Raw genomic sequence first — 13085 nt, 5'->3', positions numbered from 1 at the left:
CTAAGGTATAACAGCGGGAAAAATGTTTCTTTATATCAATGCTGCAGATTAGCAAAGCAACTGTAATGTGTGTGTGTTAGTGCCTTTTCTTCTTTTCTTTTTAAAACAAAACAGGCTTCCTAAAACCTGATTTCCACAATGTGTATTAACCATGAAGAGAAGTGCAGTTAGTTTAAGATTGGGAATATTATTTTTTTGTTGGTGTTGGTAAAGTACATGGATAATAGAAAAGCTGGTTTTTAGATATCCTATTAGTGAGTATTAGATAACAAGTAAATTGATATAGGATAATTTGCTTAAGTCAGATGCTAACTTGAACAGCAAATATTCTGCTTTCTGAATGCTCCTGTAGCAGAAAAACTGCACAGACTAGATAAGATTCTTCACTATAGATGAAAAGACAACCAAAATACTACCAAGAATTACAAGTGAATTGATAAAGAGAAATTTAACAAACATTTTACTTGAAATAAAGGAGAGATGTCTTCTAAATATCATCCTTTGGTATGCAAGTTCAGAACTGTGCTAGGGAGAAGTGACTCAATGCTGCAAGCTACTTGTTCTCATCTATATGCAGCTATGAAAAGAGTCAGTTTGCAGTTTCTCTTCGATATCCATATTTACATTCCTACTTGCTCAGCTTTGAATGTGGTTGTTCCAAAGAGTAAAAGAAAGAAGATACCACCAAGAAGATCTTGACAAGTGTAGTGTTAGGAAACAACTGTCGCTTCAGACTATTTTATTCTGAATTCCCAATCAGAATGCTCTCATCTCACAGCTTTAATTTTTACAATTAAATAAATCTTGTTTCAAAAGCAAAGGAAAATCTTATTTCACCAATCCTACATGAAAAACAAAATGTGATCCTAAGTTTTACTGACTTGAGGAAATCAAAGAATTATGAAAGTCAGTTCACTAATTCACAGTGCACTGCACAACAGACTGCAATTCAACCAACGTGAACAGCTGATCAGAAAAAATCACTTTCTACTTTTAAAAAGACTTACACAAATACGTTAAAACCAAAAGAAACAACACACCAGCTGACGCTCACATTGACCACCTATATCTTTCAATTAGAGCTGGGTTTAGATAAAAGCAAAGTGCAGACCTTCAGACCTACAGGGGGGGTCTTTCCAGAGAGGCTCTGGCAAGAGCTGGTGTGCACCTCCCATCCTCGAGGACCAGATAACACATCAAAAGGCGATGGCTGTCACTGTTGTGCGTAGAGCACGAGGCAGCTCCGAGCTCACCTGTCCCCTCTTCATTCCACTGCATCGTGCAGAGCACAAACCAGGCTCAAGTCTGAGCCTGAGAACTCTCCACATTCAAACCCATCCCAGATATTTGTGAAGACCACCTAATGCTTGTGATACACTAAAATGACGGTATTCAAATGTCAAAGCTCTTCACCATTAACTCTTTCATCCCCAATTATTGCAACTACATGATATTTTACTTAAACTGACAGAGTGTATTCAGTATTCTTTAACATTAAACTACTAACAACATTAATTCAACTGTTGTATAAACATACCTAAACCACTGTAGGACGTTTTCAAACCCTCTCTGTGCAAGTCACAAAAAAACCCTGATGCTCTCACCAAACCTGGCTCCTCAGTTTTTCCACTTGATTCTACCAGCCTGAAACATCATCATTTCCTGCCCCCTTCCCCTGCAAGTAAACACTTAAACTCATCTATGCATTTAAACAGAACATATATGCATTCTTATAAAAGCCACCAACTCAATGCCCCAAATGAGTTGTTTTCAGCTTTCCATAATACAGGAAAGTCTCAGAGCTGAACTGAAATTCTTCTCAATTGCTCCCGAAAGAGCTTCCCTGAAATTCTTTCTTCATGAAATCAAAATGGACAGACATACGTCACATTCTCATATACACACTTAATACTTTCATAGTATCCTTAGTATTCTTACTGGATAGGTAATTGATTAAAAATAGTATTTTTCACTTCTCTATAGCTTATTTGAAAATAGGGGATGTGGGGTTTTTTTTACATACATCGAGCCTCAAAATAACCACACCACTCTGTTTCTTGAAACTTAATGCTCTCTTGTCAAGTGACTCAGGGAAATAATTCTTATTTTCTCCTAACCTTCCAGACAATCCAGTCTCTCACAGTGATTAATCAGAATATTGCAACTATGCATAGACCCCACTTGCTCACTAGTCTGATTTATTATCTCATTTAGAAAAGTTAAGAAGCAGCAACGCAACTTTCTTTATACAGCACAGTAATCAGTCATTAAGAGGGATTTCTTTTTTCCAGTAAAGAAATTGAGGAGAAGAAAACAGTTTGAATGAGACTAACAGAACTTGTGAAGGTTCTCCTTTTGCTGGCTAAGGAGGTATTACTATTTCTACAAAGTTAATAAATATTGTGCTAAAAGTTAATGAAATGAGATTATACCCTATGGAGTTCCTCAGGTAGTTCAACAGCTCCCCAGACACAGGGAGTATCTGGTAACATTTATAGGAGATACAACACACATTCATTTCCATAAATAAATAAAAATGACAAGAAAAGTGATGGTGGGGGAAGAAAGCAATAGCCAAAAGGGAACATACTAGCCAACAATCACTTATAGTTTTGTCTTATATCTATATGCCCCTTACCCCATGATATTTTCTCCTCTTAACAGACATACATACATGTATATACATATATACACACAAACATACACACATCTATACACATGCACACAAACTTTCGTACGCCGATCCAAAAATTCCTATTTTTCCCTCAGTACTAGGGTTTTCTAACAGTATGGGGTTTATCATTGTAATCAACATTATAAAAATGTCAGAACGACAAGGAAATACACACCCTTCTATCACGATGTATTGCTAAACCAAAAAACCCACCAGTAATGGCTTCTCCAAAATACACCATAAAATCCACAGCTATTTTGTTGGATATAGTGCACATAAGGATCTGATATTTTCTTTTCCCATGTCTTAAACACATCTTGAAAATGGATACGTTATCTGTTGCCCTGCTTTGTTTTACACAAAAAAATATATGGCTAACAACTAGTTTGCTGAACATCAGGCCAAGAAACAAAAAGGTGCCATTTAACTAAATTGTGCTGCAATGCTGTCAAAATGATTTCGCAGTGGAAATCCATCTTTTGTTGGTACGAGTTGCCTTACTAATGAAGCAGATTGATCTCTGACCAATATAGATACTGATTATTTCTCTGTATTTTTCAAGATATTACATATATTACGGTATTTCTTGGTGTATTTCTTAGTCTAGTGAACAATATAAATAATTTTCAGCAGCATTTCCTACCTCCTTTAGCTCCTTTACCACCTTCAACTCCTTTGAAGTTATTCATGTCTGTGCTTTAACCAATTTCTGATAATCAAGTAGTGCAACACAGGTGTTCCTTGAAGAACAGCCTAAGACTGGAGCTACAAAAAAGATAGCAATAGCCATTTACAGGAACAAATTGCAATACATTGTTCATTGGGCTAAAAACATATTGAAAAGGTTGTAATGTCACCTATCTCAATTCTGAATCTGGCCACTGCAACTGTCAGAATTTTAATTTACTGCTGGGGAATTACAATGCTGTCAAAGCAAAGCCAAATACCCTTTTTGTGATCAAGGAACATCTGACCCTATGCAGCTTTCCATCAAATGCTACTTATCTTAAATTCAATTAGCAAGCTTGGGTTTGGAGGTTTGGGTGTCTTTGTTTTTGTTTTATTTTCTTTCATTTTGTTCCTGAAACACAGTTATAGCAGCCATTTAGAGAGGGATTGTGCTGTGAGCAAGTCAACACCGTTAAGGAAAAATATGCAAGCAAGCTAACTTGCATGAGTACATATGCTTATTACTGTACCTCTACCATTGGTTCATCTTCAACAGATTTAAGAATCAAGCCCCTGAAAGTTGAGATACACATTTAAAGTGACCAAAAGATTAGACATGTTTCTGGAATCCACAAGAGAAGGTAGCAGCAATCACTTGCAATCTTGAGTGTTATATTCAGTCTCTCCTGATGAAATCTGGCTGAGCCGTTTGCTTGATCCCCACAGCTTTCGGGAAAGCTGACCTGAGCGCATCTGTTTAAAAGTAATTCAGAGAAACAAAAGGAGGGGGAAGGGATAAGGTGGATAAATTAAAAAGGAATTCAGACACTGATTCTGGTGAAATGCAGACACTACAATGTACTGCATAAACAAAATTAGACCAACAAAAATTATTTGAAAACAAACCAAAAGTTACACTTAGGGATGATTCTTGGGACTGACAAAAAACAACAGACAAAACACTGATCAAAGTCTTCTCTGGTTTTGAACAGTTAAAGGGTTATTACCAAGTAATGCAGACTTGTTACTTATCCTACTTCAAATGGCTTAGGAACAGTGTTTCGATTGCTATTTTGATAGGAAGGAAAAGAGGTGAATGTGAAGCAAAAAAGAACCAAAGTAGAAGAAAGGACGTTTTATTTTAGAGATTTCAAACAGAAATTGCTAGAAGTGAAAAGGAAAAGATAAGCAAAATGCAAGGCAGTGACAGCAGAATGGAGGAAAGAGAGAAAGGTTATCTCCTGGTGTCAGATTTATACAGTCTTCCAAAGATCCTGGGTGAAGTGCCCAGAGTAAAATTTAAACCAGAAGTAATTCATATTGAGTAAGTATACAGAAGTATAGACAGATAACAAGCAACCAGAGGCCACGTTAAATCCAGCATCTGGTAGGTTTGCCATCTGACAACAATTTGTAAGAAACTGTTTTAATTTCTTTCTTAAATATAAGGCTTAAGATTGGCCAGTAGCGATTAGCCTGGCAGCTAATTAGGTGGTGAAATCCCTCACAGTTCAACAAACAAGGTGCGTGTCTGAAGAGCGCAGCTTTGAGAACAGCTCCCAGCACTCGGAACTACAAGTTAAGCTTGCTCAACAACGGTGTCATTGCAGCAGCAGCCTGCTAGAAAAGGCACAGGGATCGGCACGGGCGGGTGAGCATCCCCCAGACCGTGCAGCATCCCAAACAGCCAAGTCATTGTTAAAAATACAGTGACATTTGTTGTACTTCACTTCGTACTGGATACTGTCAATGCAGAAACACTAAAGGCCAATCTTAATACCAAGCAGCATTTCACCGTATGCACAATAAAGTTGGTCTCTCCCTTTATCCCAAGGATCAGTATCACCACTAAAAGCCAGAACTACAACACTGTCTTCTGTATAAGGATAAAATTCTAGAAATTCATATATTCCTTCCAAACTACAAATAATTCAAAGAAATACCCCACATACATATGCTTTTCAAATATATTGATTGATGGCATTATAGAAAACTAGAAAATCTGGGACATAATGTTGTTCCTTAAAAAAAAAAAATCTATTCACATAGATATTAAGCTTGCAGATCATCTGAATTATAAACAGATTATCCTGAAAAAAAATTCATATAAGGAATCCAGTCTTTGGAACAACACTTTCTCCATAGTTAGAAAAATAGATGTGATTAACAGCTGAAAGAAAAAAAGCCTCTGGTCTAATGATATACATACATTTCAGCCTACAAAAGATCTTTGCTAAGGAACAGGATGCTGAGAAATGACAGTGACATTAAAACTGTCATTACAAACGTATGTTTAACCCCATCAGAAGCACCTCTCTGTCAATTGTGCAGTAGGACAAAGTCCAGCTGCAGGTCAGTGGGAACCTCCCTCCCCATCCGCTGCAAACAAAGTCAGGCTAACACTGTGGGAAGCCTGGTTCAAATATAAAACCATGTATCTCCTAGCTAAAACACTTTAAACTACCAGCAAATAAAGTCGCTCTGTTTTCACAATTAAAATATAAAATTAAATTAAGACACTTTTCTGGCATTTACTAAAGGCCATGCAAAAGTGGTAATCACACGTTCAAATAAATACACTGCAGCACAATGGAGATTGGGTTATAAAGAGAAGCAGGTTTAAACTAACCCAAGTACTTTGAAAATCATGACAAGAAGTACTTAAAGCAAAATCGTTCTGCACAAGCAAAATTGGGCACAGCTATTTGACAGATGGATGCTCTGTATTTGATATTGCATACGCAGTACCAGTACCAACAAGTTTCTATTCACCATATGGAGCACAGAGCATATCGGAAACCTACACAAGTGATTCTTTGTGCACTGTAATTAGAGACTCTGAACAGAAAGCAGTAATATTTTTTTCCCCAGTGTCAATCAATGCGTATCAAAAGATCTGACAGAAAGCATGAGAAATAAAGTAGCTTGCTCTCTTTCGCTTCCAGTTTTCTTCTGGAAAATTATTTCATCAAGAAGTGACTGACAACACTATCACGTTCAGAAAAAGTTAGCTACTATGACTTTGCTTATTCAGATGCGAGTGATAAGGTTTGCAAGTTAGTCCAGCTGAGCTTCCCATCTGTGATCCCTATAAACCTTTGATTCTTAATGAGAAATTTCAGTAGAGCAGTCTCAATAGTTATTTTTTTCCCACTGAAAACTGAAACTTGCTCTTAAATTTACCCTGCCATAGAGGAGACCTCTTGCTCAACTGGAAAGCAGATATAAGTGAGCTTCCCACTGTTCGGTAGAAAAAGTTCTTGATGGTGGGTTTTACCTCTGCGGGCTTGCCAACACCAACGATAATCAACTTGCCGTCCTCCAAGCCAACAAGGATGTGGCTGTACTCTTTGGTGACAGAAATGCAGTGAATTGGCAGTCGCATGGCTAAGGGGGAGATGCTCAGGCTCAGGCTGCAATGATCAAAAACCACATAGACAAAGCTCATCACGTATTTGTTTGCACATATGGCAAAGAATCACACTGCAGTTGAAATTGTTGTCTGTGGGATGCACTATAAAACACAGCTTCTCGATATCCGGTTCGCTATTTCAATTATTGTAAACTGCTACGGAACGACCTAGTCATACTCCAGAATGGAGTTCAAATAACAAGAACAGGCATAGATGTGTCAGTAAATTAAGACATTTTCACTGAAGAACAGTAACATTACCCCCACAACTGCCTAAACGACAAAGATCCCTCCCATTCTGAGGAGCAATGGAGCTCTACAGAGTGCAGCAGTAAGGAGAGTTTGAAACTCAGTGCAGAACTACATGAGACGTGATCCTGCAATTGCTGAGCTCCCAGTGACTAATCAGACATGAGGACAATCACAGCTCGCAGATGTCAGACACAGCTCTTCCCGAATTCTGTCAGTTCTAGGTGCATAATTGGGACAAATGCCTGGTATAACCTCCCATTTTTCTTTTCTCCTTATCTTAGTTCCCCCATAGAAGAGTTCTTTCAGGAATACAGAAAAAAGCAATGGTTACCACCTACAGCACCAAGCAAAGCCCACGTTACACAGCCATTTCTCAATAAATCTTTATATTTGCATCTCGATAATAAACTGCTGATGGTGGTACACTACCTGTAGAGATCCCGTATGGAAAGAAATCCCTGTAAGCTGCCCATCACTATATACTCGCCAGTCACACACATATCTGACACTTCCTCCTTCAGAGTCTCAGAACCCAAATATTTTCCATTGACAGAATAGAGATGTAATGCATTCTTATCCTGAAAAGATCAAAAAGGATCCAGTCAGTTCTCTGTGACATTTAAGATTGTATTATTTGTGTCTTTAGCTCACTAACAGGAGCTAACTTGGGTAATAACCCACAGATACTACTGATGACAACAGTTTCCTTGTCGAATGATGCAGGACTACCGAGCCTATACGCAATGTGTATGTACACCAGGTTCTGTATGGAAATTTTTGAAGTTATTTCTCATCACCTGTTGATGTAACATGGTATCGTCTTACCTATCTATCTAATCAATTCCAAATTTTCTGAAAACATTCATGGATTTAATGGACATGTCCCTATTTTATAAGGGTTTTTATTAAGGAAGAAGAAAGGAAAAGAGCACTCTTATTGTCAGCCCCGCTGCCACCCTCCCTCCCCCAACCCAAACTGAAAAGCAGGAGGAAATAGGTATATTTCCACAGAGCTAGATCTAGAAGTATTTTCTGGACAAGGCAATGAATTACTGATGGATTAAAGACATAGCTAACGTGACCACCTGAAGTTCTTTCAGCCTGACAATACCTTGGTCTCTTCTGTCCCCAGCTTCCCATAGCAGCTAGCATGCCAACATCCAATAAACTTGTCTTCAAGAAATTTTCCATGTTCATAGAAATCCTAACACCTCTACCCTTATTAAAGCAGCTACGCAGCTACTCAAAGGACAGAATAAGCTACACTGTGAACCTTAGAGCTCTCCCTCTAAAACTAAAAAACCTCAGTGTCTTCACTGGGAATCTTACACCCCGAACCTACTGCTCCCCTCGCCAACTTCAGTTTCTGTGCACAGTGGAACTTGTTTCCCCCAGTTTTCAACTTCAAAGCAGCTCTCCCACAAAGATTCACTGGGACATGCTTGGGCATCTTCCTTGCAGGTATTGGGAGATTTTAATGAAACTTACAGGTGCACAGTGTGTCTATGACTTAAGCTTTAATCCAATTTCACTCACATAGACTAGCAAAATAAAAAAAAAAAAATATGGAAAAAGACACAGGATGCTCAAAAAGTCTTATTACTTTAGAAAAGAAGGATAAAGTTAACAACATTTATGACTAATGTCTTCAGAGAAAGAGAGAGAGGTATGCCATGAACCTAAGTACCTTAAGAGTAGTCTTTCCTTCTATGCTGGTGTGGACTACTATGTGGCCTTCCCAGGACACAGCCAGATTGGGAACAGTCAGCAGGAGAGAACTCTCACAAGGTGGTCGCAAAGTCCTCACGTACTGACCTTTCCGAATAGTGTGGACAATAACAGTTCCATCCTGCAGTCAAATTTAGGTAAGTTGTTACTCAGCAGGTAAGTTACCGCAACACACAGAAAGAATATTTAAATAGAGAGGGAATATTATGAAAGCACTTAAATCCTTAACCGGAGATCGAGATTCCTGAGCATTAGGAACGCTACACAAAGAAACCTTCCCCTCAAGGCAACGTACTACAGGCACATGAAAAATAAATGCAAATAGGGCAATAGGGGAAGGACAGACAGTAAATCAGCCCTTTCACAGGTCACATATATGAGTAAGAATTAAGTGCAGGATAGAGTTCAGCAGCCTGCCAGAGTCATACAGTAAGGTAGAATCCCAGAATCACAGAATGTCAGGGATCAGAAGGGACCTCAAAAGATCATCTAGTTGAATCCCCCCGCCGGAGCAGGAACACTTACATGAGGTTACACAGGAAGGTGTCCAGGCGGGTTGGAATGTCTGCACAGAAGGAGACTCCACAACCCCCCTGGGCAGCCTGGGCCAGGCTCTGACACCCTCACCAGGAACAAGTTTCTTCTCAAATTTAAGTGGAACCTCTTGTGTTCCAGTTTGTACACATTAACCCTTGTCCTACCATTTCTTGTCACCCAGAAGAGCCTGGCTCCATCCTCCTGACACTCACCCTTTCCATATTGATGCTCATGAATGAGTCCCCCCTCAGTGTCCTCTTGTCCAGCTCCAGAGCCCCAGCTCCCTCAGCCTTTCCTCACACGGGAGATGCTCCACTCCCTGCAGCATCTTGGTGGCTGCGCTGGACTCTCTGCAGCAGTTCCCTGTCCTGCTGGAACTGAGGGGCCACAACTGGACACAAGATTCCAGGTGTGGTCTCCCCAGGGCAGAGCAGAGGGGCAGGAGAACCTCTCTGACCTACTGACCACCCCCTTCTAACCCACCCCAGGTCCCATTGGCTTCCTGGCCACAAGGGCCCAGTGCTGGCTCATGGTCACCCTGCTGTCCCCAGGACCCCCAGGTCCCTTTCCCCTACGCTGCTCTCCAACAGGTCATTCCCCAACTTATACTGGAACTTGGGGTTGTTCCTGCCCAGATTCAAGACTCTACACTTGCCCTTGTTATATTTCATTAAATTTTTCCCTGCCCAACTCTCCAGCCTGTCCAGGTCTTGCTGGAACACAAATAAGCTGCACAGAACCTTCAAGGTTAAGGAAGCAGGCATGAAACTATCACAGAATTGTTCCTATGAGAAGCTTAAGATCTCCAAATAAGTCCACACTCATTAAAGCTCATCTGTGCAGAATAACACAACATGGTAGCTGAGGCCCATGCTGTGCAGAGCAGTTTGAGACAGCCCAGTTTAAGCAGGCAGCAAGGGAGAGGATGCACAGCATCTTGATGTGCAAGGCTGAAGAAAACATCATGAAACAGTCACATTTTTATATTATTCTTCATCAACTTCAAACATGCTCTATGGTTTGAGTAAAGAAAAGGCAAAGAAGGGCAAAGTATGACAATGCTTACCCTGGATCCTGACACTGCCATATCCAGCTCAGTGCTGATGCCAACACTCGAAACTTCATCAGTATGCCCGTAAAGGATCTGTAACGGCCTAGGTGCTAGACCTACAGGCACTCCTCCCTGAGAGTAACAAAAAGTGCAATGACACATTCTCTTGCAGCTGAAGGACAAACAAAAAATAAATTTCTGGTATCTTCACTATCAGTTGTGGGAGATGTATATTTGACATAGACCAAAAGCGAAGGCATAACTCATCTGTTCCAATTCCAATTTTTTACCTTTTATGTCAGCAGTGCTATTTACTGACATCACAAGAATGAACGAAGGACATGTGGAAGACAGAGCTTTTTAGCTGCCTTGTTTATATCCCTTCAGATGTCCAGGTTACACCACAGTTAGCAATCCTAATAGGAGTTAGGATCCACTCATCTACCCACTTTTTCTTCATCTGTGTATCTGGGCTTGTTCAGTTCTTACAGTTTACATTGCACTTAAGCACTATGTTCACAGCCATGCTTAAAGAAGTTGAAAGTTATTTTCCTTAAAATTACAGCAACTCTGTTTGATCTTCTAAGGAAGAGCTAATATTCTCTCTCAGTGACTACCAGTAGTACAATATACAAAGGAAATACTGTAATAATGTTCATTAAAAACAGTAATTTTCCCACATGACTGCAGGGTGTAAAAAAATCATTTAGTACTTTTGTTCCAGCATATACAGACATCCTCAGACCAGTCCTACGGCAAGACCTGTGCTTAGTGAGAGGGTATTAGTAAATAGTTCCAAGAGGACTCTTTATTGTCACTTCTGTGATAGATATTTGGCAGTCAAGCAAGGCCAGGGAGCCTGAAGAATGCAGGGATGCAGAACAAGTGTCAAAATACAGAGCTGGGAAAAAATGCAGAGCAGACAAGTAGAATGGACGTGACAGCATGCAGTCATTGCTGCCACTTTGTAAAGACCAAGGGAAAATTCTCACAAGAAGAATTTACAATACATACAAGATATTTAGATATCCATTAAAGAAAAATAAAAAAAATACATGAGAAGTCTTAAGAAAAAGTAACTCTAAACAAATATCATCTCCAAAGGATGACTTATTTAACTCACACTAAGATAAACTAAAAAATGCTCAACATTTATCCTCACTTGAGACAAAAAAAATACTGTTGTGAGCACTAAGGTCTCATCTTTTTGACCAAACACTATTGGTACAAAGTACTTCTTGAAAGAATTCTAAATGTTCCCACCAAAAAGACGGCTTCCACAAAAAGACATGCAGTTACACGCCACTGTACTGGTTTAATGTGCTGACTTTAGTTCAATTATAACAAGGTGATGTGACAAAATGTGCTGTCCATAGTATGACAGCTTCCCCTGCAGTTAATCCTACTCATGTTACCTGTAATGCAGCAATCAGAAATGAGCATTTAAATGCTTAACAATGGAAATGGCCTCATGTTTCGTGTGTGAGTACACACATGCATCACACAAACACTTTCATTGTGTGAAAGCGCAAGACCAATACTAAAGAATTCTGAAATGCCAGCATAAATCCAGTTCACAGACTAGTGTTGGCTTTGCTAACTCCTAGTGTACTCGTTCAACAGTGGAAACAATACACTAAAATGCAAGTAGTACACTGAACAGCAGCCTAGAAATGTAAAAATCCCCAACTATAAACACTGTTCTAACAAATTTAGGAAGTCTCAAGCACTGTCTCTTTTTTGTTCTTCTATCTGTACAACGGGGAACAATATTTGCCTATCCTGAAAATAATCTATGACATCTTTAAGAGTGCCTCTGAAATACTGTACTTCAGCTGTAAAGTAACTAATGCGTATAGTGAATATTTCAAATACAGAAGACAATGGGAGTAGTAAAATTAGTAAGCTAATCAATTTTAGTGGCCTGTCTTCCCTGCCAACCTGAAAGGAAATCAATAAACCATCACAGCAAGACAGAGGAGCACAAAAAAGCATTCAGAAACTGCTTCTCAGAGTATGCCTAAATAGCCTACCTGCTGAACTATTTGCCATATCATGCAGGTAGTGTCTCTGGAGCCTGAAATTAAATGAATTCCACAGTAGTCTATTGCCAAGCAGGTCACAATATCTAGATAAAGGAAAGAAAACACAAGGTTATCATCACATAAATATTTAAAACTAACTTCCCACAGAGTGACAATGTGCATGTAACAGACCAACAACGTATCCTGATTTGCAGTCAGTTCACTGTGATAAGGGCTGATGAGACTATATTAAACAACGAAGTCTTGTACAGGTGTACCAACCTGATTTAACCACCTTTGCTACCTAAAACCAGCAGTCAAGCCTTCTTTTGAAACGACATTAAACCATCACTCCAATGACTAAAAAGTCATGCTGAAGTATTTATGTATAATCATGGTTCAAATATTCTTCTGTTCCTATGCTTCCATTCCTTTATAACAGCTGGGCTTGTCCGCTCGAGTGCACTGGCTACAATTATTTCCAAGAAGACCAAACATCAAGACACAATAAGCAAAACCTTTCATTTCACGATATAAACAATTACTAACCCATGTGCCTGAGGTGCTGTCCAACCAGCTTGCCTTTCGTAAGAGATGTCACTCTGATGCTGTTGTCCCAGTGTCCTCCACTAAAGAGCAGCTTTGCATCATGGGACACTGCAAACAACTTGGAGGTGATCTCCAGCCCCGGTGCAAAGGGACCACTCACATTGCGCTGGGTTCTGCAGGCAAATGATG

The 13085-nt window shown here is 39.6% G+C and overlaps 1 protein-coding gene and 1 pseudogene across 2 annotated transcripts in view; both read right to left on the bottom strand.

Moving 5' to 3' along the window:
• The window catches only part of LOC308041719 (cytochrome P450 20A1-like), a 136367-nt pseudogene that overhangs the window by 21325 nt on the left and 101957 nt on the right, over positions 1-13085 (bottom strand). The gene's annotated exons all lie outside the window — the stretch shown is intronic.
• The window catches only part of LOC308041678 (neurobeachin-like protein 1), a gene marked incomplete at its 5' end in the record, with an annotated part of 58659 nt that continues 49257 nt past the window's right edge, over positions 3684-13085 (bottom strand). Inside the window, 7 exons of the mRNA XM_080346586.1 lie at positions 3684-4096; positions 6621-6756; positions 7437-7585; positions 8695-8856; positions 10339-10455; positions 12357-12451; positions 12897-13069. Coding sequence (XP_080202712.1) covers positions 3995-4096; positions 6621-6756; positions 7437-7585; positions 8695-8856; positions 10339-10455; positions 12357-12451; positions 12897-13069 — 934 coding nt within the window. The 3' untranslated portion in view covers positions 3684-3994. The remainder of the gene's footprint in view (positions 4097-6620; positions 6757-7436; positions 7586-8694; positions 8857-10338; positions 10456-12356; positions 12452-12896; positions 13070-13085) is intronic.

This window comes from Nesoenas mayeri, assembly GCF_963082525.1.
Source record: "Nesoenas mayeri genome assembly, chromosome: 6".
In the NCBI taxonomy this organism is placed as follows: Eukaryota; Metazoa; Chordata; class Aves; order Columbiformes; family Columbidae; genus Nesoenas; species Nesoenas mayeri.
Note: the sequence above shows the minus strand (reverse complement) of the source record. Positions and strands in the feature narration are given on the sequence as shown.